The sequence below is a fragment of the Dromiciops gliroides genome, chromosome 4 (assembly GCF_019393635.1).
Source record: "Dromiciops gliroides isolate mDroGli1 chromosome 4, mDroGli1.pri, whole genome shotgun sequence".
Lineage (NCBI taxonomy): Eukaryota > Metazoa > Chordata > Mammalia > Microbiotheria > Microbiotheriidae > Dromiciops > Dromiciops gliroides.
In genome coordinates this window covers 29585492-29602763 of record NC_057864.1, presented here as the reverse complement: position 1 = coordinate 29602763, position 17272 = coordinate 29585492, and the positions used below count along the sequence as shown (strand labels likewise).

At 48.2% G+C, this 17272-nt stretch overlaps 1 protein-coding gene across 1 annotated transcript in view; it reads right to left on the bottom strand.

The window, feature by feature from the left end:
* Positions 1-17272, bottom strand: part of SPATA6 (spermatogenesis associated 6) — a 113375-nt gene that overhangs the window by 17755 nt on the left and 78348 nt on the right. Inside the window, exon 14 of the mRNA XM_044005276.1 lies at positions 16005-16104. Within this exon, the coding sequence (XP_043861211.1) occupies positions 16005-16104 (100 nt within the window). The remainder of the gene's footprint in view (positions 1-16004; positions 16105-17272) is intronic.

Below are 17272 nucleotides of genomic sequence, written 5' to 3'. Positions count from 1 at the left end.
TAATATTGCTTGCCTTCTCAAGGGATGAAGGAGGGGCAGAAAGGAAGAAGAAAATTCAGAACTCAAAATTTTTTTTAAAATGAATGTTAAATTTTTATTACGTGTAATTGGGAAATATTTAATGAAATTTTAAAAATACATTTAAAAAAAGAATATTATCTCCTGATAGCTGCGAGGGGTACACAATCTGCTTCTCTTATAATTTCTTAATAGTATCATGCTATACTATACGATACATACTATACTATGCTATATATACTGCATATGGTATACACTAAACTATAATTTTATAGTATCACACTATACAATATATATATATTATACCATAATAGATATCATACTATAATTTTAATAGTATCATAGAGTATCATGTTATGCTATGATATAAAAAAATTAGAAGAGAAGCAGATCTCACAGCTATCAGTGGGAGATGTTGTGGAATGTCATGTGATATGTTAGACTAAGCCTAATTTTCACCAGAGTTCTTTGCAGTTTTCCCAGCAGTTTTTGTCAAATAATGATTGCTTTCCCTAAGTAAATCATATTTTCCACTTTATTGAACCATTGAGTCATTGAGTTCTATTGTTTAGGATTTTCCCATGTTCTCTTGATCTACCTCTCTTTTTTAACCAGTACCAGATAGTTTTGATGACAGCTGCTTTATATTTTTGAGGCCTAGAAGTGCTACTTTCCTTGCATCCCCATTTCTTTTAATCATTTCCATCAACATTCTAGATGTTTTGTTTTTCCAAGTGAATTTTGTTATTGTTTTTATCAGGTTCTATAGAGTAAATCCTTGGTAGTTTTGATTGGCTTAACAATAAAAACATAAATTAACGTTTGGTAGTATTGTCATTTTTTTTTGTTTTGTTTTTTGTTTTGTTTTTGTTTTGTGGGGCAATGGGGGTTAAGTGACTTGCCCAGGGTCACACAGCTAGTAAGTGTCAAGTGTCTGAGGCCGGATCTGAACTCAGGAACTCCTGAATCCAGGGCCAGTGCTTTATCCACTGCACCACCTAGCTGCCCCAGTATTGTCATTTTTACCATATTGGTCCTGCCTAGCCCTGAGCACTGAATTTTCCTCGAGCTATTTAAGTTTGTAATTGTATCCATACATGTTCTTTGTGTGCCTTGGTAGACTGATTCCCAGATATTTTATGAACTTTGTAGTTATTTGGAATAATATTTTCCTATTGTTGCTTCTTGGGTTTTGTTACTGTTGATGTTGAAATGCTGTTGATTTTTGAGGATTTATTTTGTAGCTTACAATTTTGCTGAAGTTATTTTCTCAATTAGAATGAATGCCAATTCCCCAGGATTCTCCAAGTATACCATCACATCAGCAAATAGGTACAGTTTTATCTCTTCTTTACTTATCCTTATATTCCAATTTCTTTATAATTTTATTGCTGTTGCTAGCATTTCCAGACCTATATCAAATAACAGAGAGGAGGTATCCTTGCTTGACTCTCTTATTTACTGGAAAAGGTTCTAGTGTATCCCCATTTTATTTTTATAGATTTTTTCATTATTTTTTTGTTTTGTTTTGTTTTGTTAATGGGCAATGAGGGTTAAGTGACTTGCCCAGGGTCACACAGCTAGCAAGTGTCAAGTGTCTGAGGCCAGATTTGAACTCAGGTCCTCCTGAATCCAGGGCTGGTGCTTTATCCACTGCACCACCTAGCTGCCCCCTGTTTTTCATTATATTAAAGGAAAAAAAAAGTCCTTCTAGACCTAGACATAGACCTAGTAGGGTTTTTGCACAAATGAGCGATGTCCTTTGTCAAAGGTTTTTTATGCATCTGTTGAGATGATCGTGGTTTTGAATATTTTGGTTTTAATATGATTAATTTTATTGTTTTCCTAATGTTGAACCATCTTTGCATCCCTACCATTAATCTAACTTGGTCTTATTGAATTATTTCTGTGATAAATTTCCAGAGTCTCTGTCAAGATTTTGTTTAAAATTTTAAGTCAATATTCATTAATCACATTGGTTTATAGCGTTCCTTCTGTTTTATCTTTCTCAAGTTTAGAGGTTAGGATTATATTTGCCCCATGAAAGGATTCTGGTAGGGTTCTTTCTTAATTTATGAGAATAATTTGGGAAGTATGGGTTTTTATTCTTGAGAAGTTTGCTAGAATTCTCCTGTGAATCTATCAAAATCATGAGGGGTGTGTGGGTTTTTTTCTTCCTTCACTAGTTCCTTTACGGCTAGATCTAGTCCCTTTTTTGAGATTAGGCAGTTTAAAATCTCTTTCTGGTCTTCTGATAGCTTGAATATTTTACATTTTTGAAGATATTCCTTTATTTCTTTTGTGTTTTCAATTTTGTTGGCATATAACCAGACATCATAAGGTCCGATTGTTCTTCTTAGTTCTTCTGCCCTCTTTTTAATCAGATTTGCTAGACCATTGTTCACCCATCCAGCCCCTTTCTGCAGAGATCTCCTGTAGCACAGAACGCTGCTGCCCTGTGGGCCAGTGAGCTTCAGCAGGGTTGGGAGAGGAGGTGGGACACTGGGGTGTTGGGTTTTGTTGCCAGCTCATATGGCAGCTTGGGCGTGATGGGTGCACAGTGCAGGAGAGCTCAGGGTGGGCAGCAGTCCATGAGCTGTTGTTTTTTTAACCTTCTTTTGGATTCCAGGTGTGCCAGGACAGTGGTGTCAAACTCAAATTGAACAGATCCTAGTGGGCTACATAGTGACTTAGAAAACCACAAACTGACAGTATCTGTGTTGCATCATATTTTAATTAATGTCATTAAACATTCCTCAATTATATTTTCATCTGCTTTGGGCCACTCAGGGGGTTTGTGGGCCACTTGTTTGACACCTCTGGCTTAGACCATGGAAACGACTGAAGTTGCTTTATGTTTTTCATGTAATTTTTCATTTGGAGAAGTTTGGCAGGTCGTGGGGATCAGAGGAAATGTCCCGTCCACCATTCTGTTGGTCCTGTGACCCAGAAGTCCCCTCTCTCACCTATCCTTGTCAACAATACTGTGACCTAGCAGACTGGGGGGAATCTCTTCCTTCCTGAGAGCTCTTGAAAACTACCCGTATATGCCTTTAAAACTGTGTTATCTCCAGCATGCTTCCTCTGTGTATATCAAGGCAAGAACCTGTTTCTGTCTGAGTTCAGTCTTGAGGGTCTCTGAAGATGGGGGCTTGACAATCTGCCTTTGTGCCCCATGAAGGGATCAACTGATTGGGACACATGATTTGTGAATCTGATCTGGGGTACAGGTAACCCAGGAGGCATCTGATTTTCTCCCAGGCTGTGGCAGTGATATTTAATCCTGGGATAAGACAGAAGAAAAAGCATTTACAATCCAGAAACAGGCTGGCACTGCTTGTTTACTGTCACTGAACGTTTAGCATCTTGTTCATGTGTCGATCGAGGCCCACGGTGCCCTGAGCCCAATGTGCATGCACAAAGCAAAGGCAAAAAGAGGCAGAGAGGTAAAAGAGAAGAAGATTATTCAAGGGTTGGGACTCGGGGAAGAGGGAGCTGAAGTGGCCAAGAAAAGCCTCGGGGAGGAGGTGGCAGCAGCCAAGCTGGGAACAGAAAAAGGCACTTTACTGTCCCCTTCAGGACCCACCTCTGGCCTGAGATGTGTGTGTAAGAAACCTGGGCCAGTGATCACAGTGTGGGGAAGGGAAGGCAAAGAGACTTCTGGGCAGCTAGGTGGCACAGTAGATAGAGCATCGGCCCTGGAGTCAGGAGTACCTGAGTTCAAATCCGGCCTCAGACACTTAACACTTACTAGCTGTGTAACCCTGGGCAAGTCACTTAACCCCAACTGCCTGACTTTAAAAAAAAAAGCATTTAGGTAAAGAGACTTCTAAGGGATAGCTGGCAGCACGGCAAGGACAAGAGGGTGTCCCCAGTGGGGAACGAGTGTCCCATCACAGGAGGAAGATGGTCAGATTCAGTGTCATTAACTACAATGAATACTTATTACCTACACACTCAGTCCTCAGAATCTGAGTCTTAGAGGCCTTGGAGGGACAGGCCCATCCATGTGGGAAGACTCAGGGAAAGGGCAAGGCCTACGTATGGAGGAGAGGTAGCATGTTTGAAGGAGGGCCTGTCTCCAGAGGGCACTTATAGAAGAGGCTCAGCTAAGTGACAAGACCAGGTGCTGGCACAAGAAGTGGGGAGTGTGAACCCAAATGCAGAGGGTGCTCAGGAGCCGACTGTGTCTGGCTCCTCCCAATTCTCCAAAGCTGCAGTCTCTTAATTGTGGCTACTGAAGAAAGGGAGAGGGAAGGAAAAGCTTGCAATGACTTCAAAGGTTCAAGATTTCTGAGCAAACAGAAAAGGGGCTGCTTTCTGAAGCAGGTTGTGGGGGGTGGGAAGCCTGATGAATTTAGTAGGAGCTGCTGAGCTTGCCCAGCCAGGGGACACTGGACAATGAAGGGACACTGAACTGCCTCACTCTTCCTCCGATTCGTTCTCATCCAGAAAGAGGATGCCCTTGAAACTGAAAGGGAGAAGCAGACCACACAGACAGTGGCTGCCTAAGACAGAGAGAGCACCGAGTCTCCTGAGCCAGATACAGGACGGCGCACAGGGCTAATCTCTCAGACGCACCCCAGCAACGGTGGGGAAATCAAGAACTGGACTAGAGAGGCTGAGCAGACGCAACTCCACATCCAGCTGGAGGGACACAGGGTCACCGGCCAGCACGCCTCCGGAGCAGATCCTGGCAAGTAGATCTCGTGTTAGGAAAGAAAGGTTTGTCCGTTTAGAACTGTGCAAACCAAAGCCGTTTTCTTTTTTTTGAGGAGGTGGTCCAGAGACCACGTGCTTGCATGTGCACATGGGCTGGCTGTACATACACATGCGCTGACTGCATGTCACTCATGATGACTGCAGAACAGGCTCTTGTGATGTCTCCACTAATTTCTCTGCTGACTTAGGTCCGAAGAGGAGCCTTCTCATTCCAGACCCCATCATGGGCCAGGGCTCTGAGGCCAGGAGACATGGAGTGACTTGGAGCAGATCAAACCGCCAGTGAGTCTCAGACCTGAGACTCAAAGTCAGAATCATGGGGTCCCAGAAAGGAGTGGACCTCTTGTCCAGTATCTCAAGAACACTCTCCTACAAGGTCCCTTGTCAAGGGTCATTCTGATCTCCCAGCCTCTGCTTAATGACTTCCTGAGGCACCCATTCCATTTACAGATGGCTTGCTCTCATTACTGTGAGTTTTACTTTAAGCCAAACCTCCATCTACTTTCTGCATCTTCTTTCTATGGCTCCTCCATCTGCCCTTGGGGTCAAGCACCACAGAGCTAATGCCTCATGCCCATGTGCTGGCCCTTCCTGTCCTGGGACAGCTTTCTCATCCATCCCTCCAACTCTCCTGTCCTTCAGGCTGAATCCATTAGACCCACCAACAAACCAATCAAGAAGCATTTGTTAAGAGCCTGCACCAAGGGCCAGCAACAACACAGAGTGACGATGTTTTTAATCCTGAGTCCCCAGTGCATGGCACCGTGCCCAGTACAGAGGGAGATCTTGGTAAGTGCTTTCTATCCTCCATGGGTGGCCCATGATTTCATAAGTGTGGGTCACTTCCCAGAAAGCACAGATTCAACCCACCCCCAGCCTCAGGAAGCACCTGGAGGTGGCCACTCCAGGGCCTGGCTCCCTCGGCGCCGAGCCAGACTGGTCTTCAGGTAATAGGCTCCCAATGCCACACACATGCAGCTGATTATGATGACTGCCCCAAATCTACTTTGCCTCAGGAATAAATACTACAAGATGGGAAACAAAACAGGATTTTATCTCCAGCTCCAAGAGTGCTTAAGAAATGCTTTTTGAACTGGATGGAACAAAATACCAGGTAAATGTCCACTAAGTTTATGATTTCATAGAAACAGGTGCTTTTTAAAAAAAAACATAAAATTATGAATGATCGTTGCCACAGATTTCACAACAAAATCAATAAAATGGGTTCTGATAAAGCACATTCTGGGGGAGTAAAACCACATGGCCTCCTCAGCGGGATAAGCTCTGCAGAAGAATGGCCAAGCCACTTATCTTGTGTTCCTGGTTGAGCATTCACACATTGGAGGTCTGGAATCCCTGACTCCCTTCAAGCTGGCTAAATGTTCACTAGACAGAAACTCCAAGCTCCCACAACATTTCGTTTGTCATTTCAAGTGCATTTGAAAGTCAGAGACGACTCTGACCCCAAACCAATCCATCCTGAAAACAAAAAGTTTAGGCAGCACACCAAACAGGGTCACGGATGCCTCCCAAGCTCTGCAGAAAAGCAGCCTTGGCTTAGGAACAAAGATGAATTTTCCAAGGCACGAATGAAAAGTCTTACATTCTTTTAGAATGAACCCAGGTCACAGGATTATCCTGTCTGAGAGCTGCTGGGGAGAGAATGAGAGAACCACAGGTGGAAAAGCTGAGGCCCAGAGATGGAGAGTGATTTACTCAGTGCTACATGACAAGGACGTGACATACCAAGGACTTAAACTCAGGGCCTTCTGACTCCCTATTTCTGAATTGATAGTGGAAGCCCACAAGTCTATCAGTAGATATACAGCATTATAGTCAGCAACAAGCCATGCTCAGCACTGAAAAAGAGGGCAGGAGGCATCTGAGAAAATGAGCAGCACCTTCCATGAATCCCAACTGCTCAGGAGCCCCCACATCCATCTGTATAATGCCAAGACTCTCTGAGCACTGAGCATCAATGCTGGGCAGCTGTGAATCACTGCCCACCACAGACGGATCAAGACAGGAGCCCCAGGACAATGAAAAGCCTTCTGATACGTCTAAGTACAGGGTCCCATTTCATCGATGCATGAGATAAAAGAATTGGCGTAGGGACATCATCAAAACCTGGGAGGCCAGCCACCAGGACACCGGTCTCGACAACCAGAAGCAATCACAGTTGTCATGGTAGCCCGAGATGCAGAACAAGGCTCATGGTTGCAAACGTGACCAGTGCATGGACTTGTTTGCTGTGACTCTACACACTGGTTACAAAAGCAGCCTTTTATTGTTTGACTAGATCAGGGAAGGGGTATGGCAGGAAACGGAGGGTAGCAATAGTGATACTTTTACAAAGGGGAGAAATAAGATCATTAACGAGCCATTAAAAATAAACCAAATGGAGCAGAAAGGAGCTCAGAAAGGGACACAAGTGTGGCAGTGTTGGTGTTGCCACAGCAATTGTGAAAGATCAAAAACCAACACTGTGGCACAGTGAAGAGAGGTGCTTTTTCTGTTCTTTACTGTAGAGAAATGTTGATGTTTATTGATGTTTATCAAGTTCATAATGATAAAAAGATACATTTCCGGAATTTTCAAAGCCATCCTCAGGCTCTGTCTGCCTGGAAAGGGAAGTGGGCTAGTCACACACCAAGCATGCTCCCTGCCCTAGTACCATGAAATGGCTGATGACCCAATGGGTGTCTGGAGTGCACTGAATAAGTTTGGTGCCAGATCTGCGGAAAGACAGGAGGCAGACAGACAGACAGACCAGGGGATCTTGGGCAGATCACGGGCTTGTACGCTGCCCAACGTCACCTCCTCTGCTGCAGGATTCAGTCTAAGCCTCAGAGTAATTTGCAAAGCCTTCAGCTGGCTGCTGGGAGATGGTGGGTCGAGAAAGCAAATGAAAAGGGTTAATATGCTTTCCTTCCAGCCTTCGAAAGCTCGGCTGAAGGCTGAAGATTGTAGGAGGCATACAGCTTTTATTCTGGGCCTGGGAAGAGGCCAAAGAAAGTCACTCCTCCTGCCCTCACTAGGGCTGAATCCAGCTGCCCTGGCCCACTGAAGGGGCGTGGCTATTGAGGGCTCAGCAGCTGTAAGGCAGCAAGGGGTCTACAAACCAGCAAAATTAACCAAAGCGGGGACAGCTAGGTGGTGCAGTAGATAAAGCTTGGGCTCTGGATTCAGGAGGTCCTGAGTTCAAATCCGGCCTCAGACACTTGACACTTACTAGCTGTGTGACCTTGGGCAAATCACTTAACCCTCATTGTCCCGCAAAAAAAAAAACCAAAAACACAAAAAATTAACCAAAGCACTGTTGATGTGGTGACTCGTGTCCCCAAAGTCTTCCTCACCTTGGGCAGCGAGTTTTTTGGATATGGATTTCTTTTCCCAACTATATGAATCTGTGGGAGCCTGTGCCCATTTCTGTATGGGAGACTGAAAGTCAGGTTCGACCAGGTTTAACCAGCCTGAAAAGCAGGCTTTGACGACAGCCCAGATGACTTCTGGCCTCTTTTGGAAAACTGGCCGACTCTGGAGGGGCCCATTACCATTTGGTGATGGATTGTGGGGCCCTGGCAACCTACAAGCGGCCCTCTGTGTACCGTGTGGCTCCCATCTATGGAGAAGCAGACAAGGAGACAGAGTGCTAACAACCGTGTAATTCGTAGACAACCTAGAAACCCTCACTTGACCACGGGCACTGAGACCCTTGTCCAAAGAGTGAGGAGTGGCCATCTTGCTGTGAGAGCTACATCCTATGGGTGGTGACGTTCTTGCTACGAAGGAAAGCAGAAGAAAGAAGGGAGTGTCAAGGAAATGGAGGAGTGGCCTGTGGATGATCCTTGGAGGAGCAAACAGCAGGTGGTGGGCCAGGCTTTACTGTGCACCAAAGACAGTATTTCATGGGCTATTTGCTCATAACGTTTTGCAGTAATACAATAATAGCCAGGCATTTATGTGGCACTTTCGGGTTTGCAGAGAGCTGTACAAATATTATCTCATTCCATCATCTTAATAGGATTCAGTAAGCTGTCCAATGCTTGGATAGCAGGAAATCTGGTAAGAGAGCAGAGTCCATGAGCATCCCCTCTTCACCAAGAAGCACCTTCTCTCTCCTTGGATCCTGCCCTTATGCACAACCCCCAAAGAGAAGTCTTCACCAAAAGGTTAACATTAGGGTAGGGACCAGAGAGGTAGTGTGTCATAATGGATGGAGAGCTGGCCTCGGGTCCTGGTCCTGTGACCTTGGATCAGTTACCTCCCCTCTCAGTGCCCCGACCACTCTCCAAAAGCATAAGGTGCAGAGAAGGTGCCAATCAGCACTGAGAGAGGTTCAGCCTCTACCTCAATCCTGTGTGCAAAAAAGACCACCATGAAAATGACTTTGGCTGATGCACCAAATTGGGTGGGTGAGGATGAAATGGTAAAGAAATTCTCTAAAGAATTCGAGTAATAATCTCCAAAGCAAATCAACATATACTCCCATACTTGGTGACTTCAAGACAAAATTGGGAAAAGGTGAGGAAGGGGAGAAAGATAAGGTGGACGTATTGTTTAAAAGGAAATAAGGGGGCAGCTAGGTGGTGCAGTGGATAAAGCACCGGCCCTGGATTCAGGAGGACCTGAGTTCAAATCCAGCCTCAGACACTTGACAATTACTAGCTGTGTGACCCTGGGCAAGTCACTTAACCCTCATTGCCCCACAAAAACAAACAAACAAACAAACAAAAAAGGAAATAAGGGGGGCCAAAGGCTTGGAGATGACACAGAAACCTCATGTCTCTGAGAAAATGCTTTCTTTGAGAAAAGAAGCGACAGGCACTGTACATGCCAAGCAACAAATGACGCCATAAAGAACAGAAGAGCTTATAGTTTAAGGGAAAGGAAAGACTTGTTATTAGTGTAGAAGTGATTCCTGTGTCAGCTAAAGTCAACCCGTTGACTTGTCAGGGCTAAGATTCAGAAGCAGTAGAAAAGAAGACAGATGAGGAGAAAAGGATATCACGTATTGTTGAAACCACTTCACCCTAGACAACGTAAACAAGTTAATCAGTCAACAAACATTTAGTAAGCACCTACTATGTGCCAGCACTTCGCTAAGTCCCAGGCATACAAAGAAAGGCAAAAGGCTGTCCTTGCTCACAAAGAGCTACCAGTCCAATTGGGGAGGGAAGTCAACATGGAACCAACTATGGAGACACCAGAAATGCTGGAAAAAACTGAAGATGATCAACAAAGCAGAGGCACTGGCATCAAGGAGGGCTGGGAAAGGCTTCCTGCAGGCAGTGGGAGTTTATCTGGGATTTCAAGGAAGCCGGGAGGCAGAGGCGAGGGGGGAAGAGCGTTTGGCGCATGGAGGAAGCCAGTGACAAAGCCCAGAGGTCAGGGCAGCTGTCGCTGAGGGGCAGCAGGGAAGCCCATGTCACTGCATCCCAGATGTTGGGGCGGGGAGGGGGGGAGCGGCAGGCGAGGAGGGGCTCTGAAGGCCAAACAGGACGTTTTATGTCGGGTCCTGTAGGTGGTGGGGAGCCACCTTGTCAAGTGGGGGGGGTGGGGGTGGGATTTGCAGATCCACACTTTAGGAATGATGATGGTGAAGACTACGACGATGATGGTGAAGGCTAATATTTATATAGTCCCAAACAGGCGCTGTGCTGAGCCCTTTACAGGCATTATCTCATCTGATCCTCACAGCAACTCTGGGGGGCAGGTGTTATTATTATCCCCATTTTACAGACGAGGATATTGAGGCAGAGAGAGAGAAAGTGACTTGGCCAGGGTCACACGGCTTGTAAATGTCTATGGCTAGATTAGAACCCAGATCTTCCTGACTCCAAGTCCAACACTCTATATACCGTGCCACCTAGCTTTGACAGCTGAGTGGCGGATGGTCCGGACAGACTGGAGGCAGGCAGACCCTGTAGCAGCTATAGCAATGGTCCGGGGTGAGGTGAGGAGGGCAGCCATGGAGGGGTGGGGGCAGCACTGTCAGAGAAGAAAAGGGGCTTATAACAGAGATGCTATGAAGGTAAAATCCACAGCACCTGGCAAGTGACTGGAGAGAGAGAGAGAGAGAGAGAGAGAGAGAGAGAGAGAGAGAGAGAGAGAGAGAGAGAGATAGGACCTTCAGCTGTGACAGGGAAGTTCTGAAGAGGGCAGGGTTTGGGGGAAGGGTGATCCGTGCGGTTTGAGACATGGTGGCTTTATGACATCTGAAGAGAGAGCTGTGTCTAACAGGCAGCTGGAGATGCCCGATAGGAGGGCCGCACAGAGGCTGGGGAGAGCTCAGTCCATCGGAGATTAGTCAGCATAGAGATTTTCATGAAAATCATGGGAACTCATGAGATCACCACGTGAAAAAGCAGAGAGAGAGAGAGAGAACAGGGCATAGACAGGCCCCTGTGAGACACCCCGCCCCCCAGTTACTGGGCATGGCCTGCATGGAGATCCAGCAGAGGGGACAGAGGGCAGAGCAGTGTCATGAAAACCTCCAGAGAAGGGAAGACTGAGAGTGTCAGAGGCCACAGAGAGGCCAAGAAGGATGCCAGGGCAGGAGAGGCATCAGGTTGGACAATCAAGGGATCCTGGCTAACCTGGGAGGTCAGAAGTCAGCCTGCAGAGAGTTCAGAAGAGAGTGAGAGGAAGAGACGCAGCGGCAATGGTTGTGCACGGTCACAGAAGGGAGGAGAGGCACGGAACAATAGCTAGTGGGGATGTTTGGGTAAACTGAGGCTCTTTTGAGGATGGAGGAGCAGCAGCAAAGCCGCTGAAAGACAGAAATAAGGAAGAAAGTGGGAGAACGGGGCAGATCACCGGAGCAATCTGCTGGAGAAGATGGGGTGGGATGCATCATTTTTCATAGGGGGGTTGGTTCTGATGTGGAGAAAGGTCATCTCTTCAGCAGAGACAGGTAGAAGAAGGCATCTATCTATCTGCTTGCTAGGAGGAAGGGAAAGCTTTCAGCTGAAGGGGGCGGGGAGAGGGACAAAAAGGTTTGGAAGAGCTGAGTGGGAGTCCATCAGGGAGGTGTCAGAGGATCCCCTCACCACGGTGAGGGCCCAGCTGAGATGACCTAACACAAATGTGGAGAGGACTGGGTCAGCAGTTTTGCGTCCAGGAGCACGTGAATAGGAGACAAGCCAAGAGACCGAGGCAGTCATCCAGGGCTGGGGATTAGCAGAGAAAGATCAAGATAAAAGCAACGGACCAGAGCTGAACTGGTTCACCAAAGGGGTCAAGATGGAGAAGACAGAAGATCCAGAGTAGGACACACGTCTGGGTAGCTGAAGCATGGGAGAGGGTCAGGTCATGATAAAGAAATTGAAGAGCTGTGAGGTTACAGTGTTTGAGGAGGTGCCCCTGGGATGAGGGCAAGGGCTGGGGAGGAGAGAGGCTGTGAGGAGAGAAGGGGAGTGCTCTGGAGGTGTGTAGTGACTGGGTGGCTGATAGGGACTCAGGGAGCCTCAAAGGGGGAGAGGGGCACTCTGCAGGTGGCAATGGGGAGCACCCCGACCGCCTCACTTTGACTAGGAGTGAAGGTGATGAGTGACAGGGCAGCCAGTGCTGGAGGCTGTCATGAGGAGGGAGCCGGGTCTCAGGGAGAGCCAAAAGATGGAAAGAAAGAAAAAGACTGAAGATGGAAGGAGGTCCAGAGGGTGGGGAGCAGAGCATGGGGTTTGAATAGTCACAGCTGGGAGTTGAGGTCACCAGGAAGAGGAGACTGAGCGGAGGTTGCTGAGCACCCAATGATTCAGTTCAGGTGGGTTATTAGGGCTCTGACCAGAGTCCTGTCGGGGTATCAGGCCACTCAGGCAAGGGGAGCTGAGGGAATACCCAGCTTCTCTCCTCACCTGGCCTGGAGGCAGAGAAAGCAGGATGAGGAAGGGGGCAGCATAGGAGACCAGCACGCGGAAATGGGGAATGGATGACAGGAAGGATGTCAGCATCAATGCCAATCGTGTTATACAGATGTCTGGTCGATGTAAATGAATTGTCACATCGAGGCACTGTGCGACAGGCAGAGAAGAAGGGCCGGCTTTTGGCGGGCAAACCCAGACTGTCAGGGACCTAAGTGTGCCCTGGGAGAGGGTTTGGCCGAGCTCAAGGAAGTCAAATCAATCCTGCAAACAAGTGCCTACCCCTGCGCCCGGTTCTGGGGAAGAAACAGCTTAGCTAAAGCCTCATTGATGAGGCCTTGTTTTCTGGAGCTCCCAATCTCTGGGGGAAATAAGACACAGACACAGGCATTATGCACAGGTAAGTAAAAAGAGCCCGAGGAAAACACGGCACCCCGGGGGGCCTGAGGGGAAGGCCTTTGGTAGGCCCTCCTGTTTCTTTCATCCTCTCCAGGCTCGCTTCTCTGTGAGCTGGGGAATTCCAGGGTGGACATCCTCCTGGTACAGACAAGAGGCCGGTGCATGGCCCTTTAAGTCAGTCCCCAGGGATTTATTGAGTGGCTACTATGTGCCACTGCTAGGGCCAGCAAAGAGCTCACATTCTAATGGGGGTCCTATAAGATTTATAAAGTAGGGGGCAGAAAGGTGGCACAGTGGATAAAGCACCGGCTCTGGATTCAGGAGGACCCGAGTTCAAATCCAGCCTCGGACACTTGACACTTAACTAGCTGTGTGACCCTGGGTAAGTCACTTAACCCTCACTGCCCCCCACAAGAAAAAGACTTACAAGGTCAATGGAAGGTAATTCCAAAGAGGAGGCCCAGGGTGGGGAAAGCCTCCGGCAGAAGGTGGGATTTGGGCTGAATCTGGATGGAAGCTGGGAGGGAGAGCATTGCAGGCAGGGGGCCCAGCCAGTGCAAACATGCAGAGAATCAGCAGGAAGGCCCGGAGGGCTGGGCTGTGGAGCACATGGAGGAGAGTCAAATGTAGAAGGTAGAAGGCCCAGGGTGTGAGGGGCTGGGAAGGCTAAACACACACCTGCATCTGAGCCTGGAGGAGCAGGAGCCACAGGCGCCGCCTCCCTCCCCCTCTCCTCCTCCTTCCCTCCCCCTCTCCTCCTCCTTCCCTCCCTCCCTCCCTCCCCCTTCCTCCCTCCCACCCTTCCCCCTTCCTCCCTTCCTTTTTTTTTTTTTTTTTTGTGACTTCTATTTTTTTTTTTTTTTTTTTTTTTTTTTGCAGGCAACGGAGGTAAAGTGACTTGCCCACGGTCACACAGCTAGTAAGTGTCAAGTGTCTGAGGCCGGATTTGAACTCAGGTACTCTTGAATCCAGGGCCGGTGCTTAACCACTGCGCCATCTAGCTGCCCCCTCCTCCCTTCCTTTTAAGCAGGGGACAGCAAACCTAAACCTCAGAACAATCACTTTGGTGGCTGAGTGTGGGATGGGCTAGAGAGGGAAGGCCTGAGGCAGGGAGACCAACCACAGAGCTACTTCCATAGAGCAGGCACGAGGAGGTGGGCATCAGAGGCAGAAAGGTAGGTGGATGGATGGATGGATGGATGGATGGATGGATGGATGGATGGATGGATGGATGGATGGATGGATGGATGGATGGATGGATGGATGGATGGATGGACGGGTGGATGGACGGGTGGATGGACGGGTGGATGGACGGGTGGATGGACGGATGGATGGTTAGAGAGATGGACAGATGGACGGATGGATGGATGCATGGATGGATGGACGGGTGGATGGACGGGTGGATGGACGGATGGATAGATGGATGGATGGATGGATGGATGGATGGATGGATGGATGGATGGATGGATGGACGGACGGACGGACGGATGGACGGATGGATGGATGGATGGATGGACGGATGGATGGATGGATGGATGGATGGATGGATGGATGGATGGGTGGATGGACAGATGGACGGATGGATGGTTAGAGAGATGGACAGATGGACGGATGGATGGATGGTTAGAGAGATGGACAGATGGACGGATGGTTGGATGCATGGATGGATGGACGGGTGGATGGACGGGTGGATGGATGGATGGATGGATGGATGGATGGATGGATGGATGGATGGATGGATGGATGGATGGATGGATGGATGGATGGATGGATGGACGGACGGACGGACGGACGGACGGATGGACGGATGGATGGATGGACGGATGGATGGGTGGATGGATGGATGGATGGATGGATGGGTGGATGGACGGATGGACGGATGGATGGTTAGAGAGATGGACAGATGGACGGATGGATGGATGGTTAGAGAGATGGACAGATGGACGGATGGTTGGATGCATGGATGGATGGACGGGTGGATGGACGGGTGGATGGATGGATGGATGGATGGATGGATGGATGGATGGATGGATGGATGGATGGATGGACGGACGGACGGACGGACGGATGGATGGATGGATGGACGGATGGATGGGTGGATGGATGCATGGACGGGTGGATGCATAGATGGATGCATGGATGGGTGGATGGATGGATGGATGGATGGGTGGATGGGTGGATGGATGGATGCATGGATGCATGGATGGATGGGTGGATGGATGGATGGTTAGAGAGATGGACAGATGGATGGATGGATGCATGGATAGATGCATGGATGGGTGGATGGATGGATGGATGGGTGGATGGACGCATGGATGGATGGATGGGTGGATGGACGCATGGATGGATGGATGGGTGGATGGGTGGATGGATGCATGGATGCATGGATGGATGGGTGGATGGATGGATGGTTAGAGAGATGGACAGATGGATGGATGGATGCATGGATAGATGGGTGGATGGACGCATGGATGGATGGATGGGTGGATGGACGCATGGATGGATGGATGCATGGATGGGTGGATGGATGGATGGGTGGATGGATGGATGGTTAGAGAGATGGACAGATGGACGGATGGATGCATGGATGGATGCATGGATGGGTGGATGGATGCATGGATGGGTGGATGGATGGGTGGATGGATGCATGGGTGGATGGATGGGTGGATGGATGCATGGATGGATGGATGGGTGGATGGACGGGTGGATGGATGGATGGATGAGTGGATGAGTGAATGGATGGATGGATGGACGGATGGATGGGTAGATGGATGGTTTGAGAAATGGACAGATGCGTAGACAGATGGACAGATGGATGGACAGAAAGACAGACAGACAGATGATAGAGTGAGCATTTATTAAGCCTTTACTGTGTGCCGATTCACAGATCTTGTGAAGGTAGAAATGAAAGGGGAATAATACGTCAGATAAACAATTCAAGATAGGAGGCCTCAATGCCAGTTTTAACAAATCTAGAGTTCCCAAGAAGCTGCACACACTTACATATAGACATCTTTGATGAACCCCGTGTGATTTCAATACATTTTTTACCCGCTCATGTATTTCATCGGAGTTTGAAGGTGAGCACCAATCTGAATGATATCTGCAGACATAAATGACAGAGAGAGATGATTTGTAGACAAGGTGGTTGTGGGGAGACGGGTAGGGAGCCCTTCCCGATCCCCACATGCCTGTTACAGATAGCCGGCCCCAGGTCACGACTTGGCTGGGCCACACTCCCTGTTCCCAGAGGCTTCTGGGCCAAGACCAACCACCTCCTGCCTCTTTACCCTGAAGGTTTCCCAGCCAGACAACAAAGCTGAGGCCACCAGCATGCCAGACTTGCCCCCGTGACAATCCATGGGAGGTACAGGCATTAGAGGGCTGTTTGGACACAAGTCGATGACTGTGAACTTTCTAACCTGCTGCTTTTATCAGCAGACCATAAGCTGTGCTGCCTGGACTTATTTCCCAGTGGTTAGCATTCTTCCATCCCATGCCTGTGATCCTAAAACTCTGGCTTCCACAGAGCAAGAATAACAAAACTACGTAGCAGGTGTAAAACTCTATGTTATTTGATGCACCCAACAACCACATTTTATACAAGAGGAGACTGGTGTTGAGGATTTCAGTGACTTGCCAAGGGTCACACAGCTGCTGAGTGTCTGAGGCAGGATCTGACCTCAGGTCTTTTCCTCCACAATGTCCCATTCCATGCCTGCCCACTCCTTTTGCTGTGCCCACTGGAATGCTGGCCCCACCATTAGCACATTTCATCTTTCTCACTCCTTCCATTTTCTCACACTTCTGAGGCCTGGCTCACACACACACACATTCCACTCCTGGCCATCACACTGATTATAAGTGTGTGTGACCCAGAGGCAAGGGACACTGGATTCAGAGTCTGAAGACTTGGGCCCAAACACCTGCTCAGGTCCTCCCTAGAAGCCTGCTCTGGCCAGCCTGGTGCCTGTGACTCAGAAGAGCTGAGCCATGTCATCTCTAAGGTCACTCACTCCAGCTCTGAGTATACACCCTCCATTCGGACAGTTCATTTGGAAAAAGCTGAGGTCATTCGTGTTCTTTGATTGGGGGCCTTTTACTGGAAAATACTTTGCATATTTCATTCATGCCATGTTTCTTTTTGTTGACATCAATTTTTTAAAACTTTGTGTTCCAACTTCTCTTCCTCCTTCCCTTCCCACCCCCTACCCACAAGAACTCAAGCAATTCAAAATAAGTTATACATGAGTAGTCATGTAAAACATTCC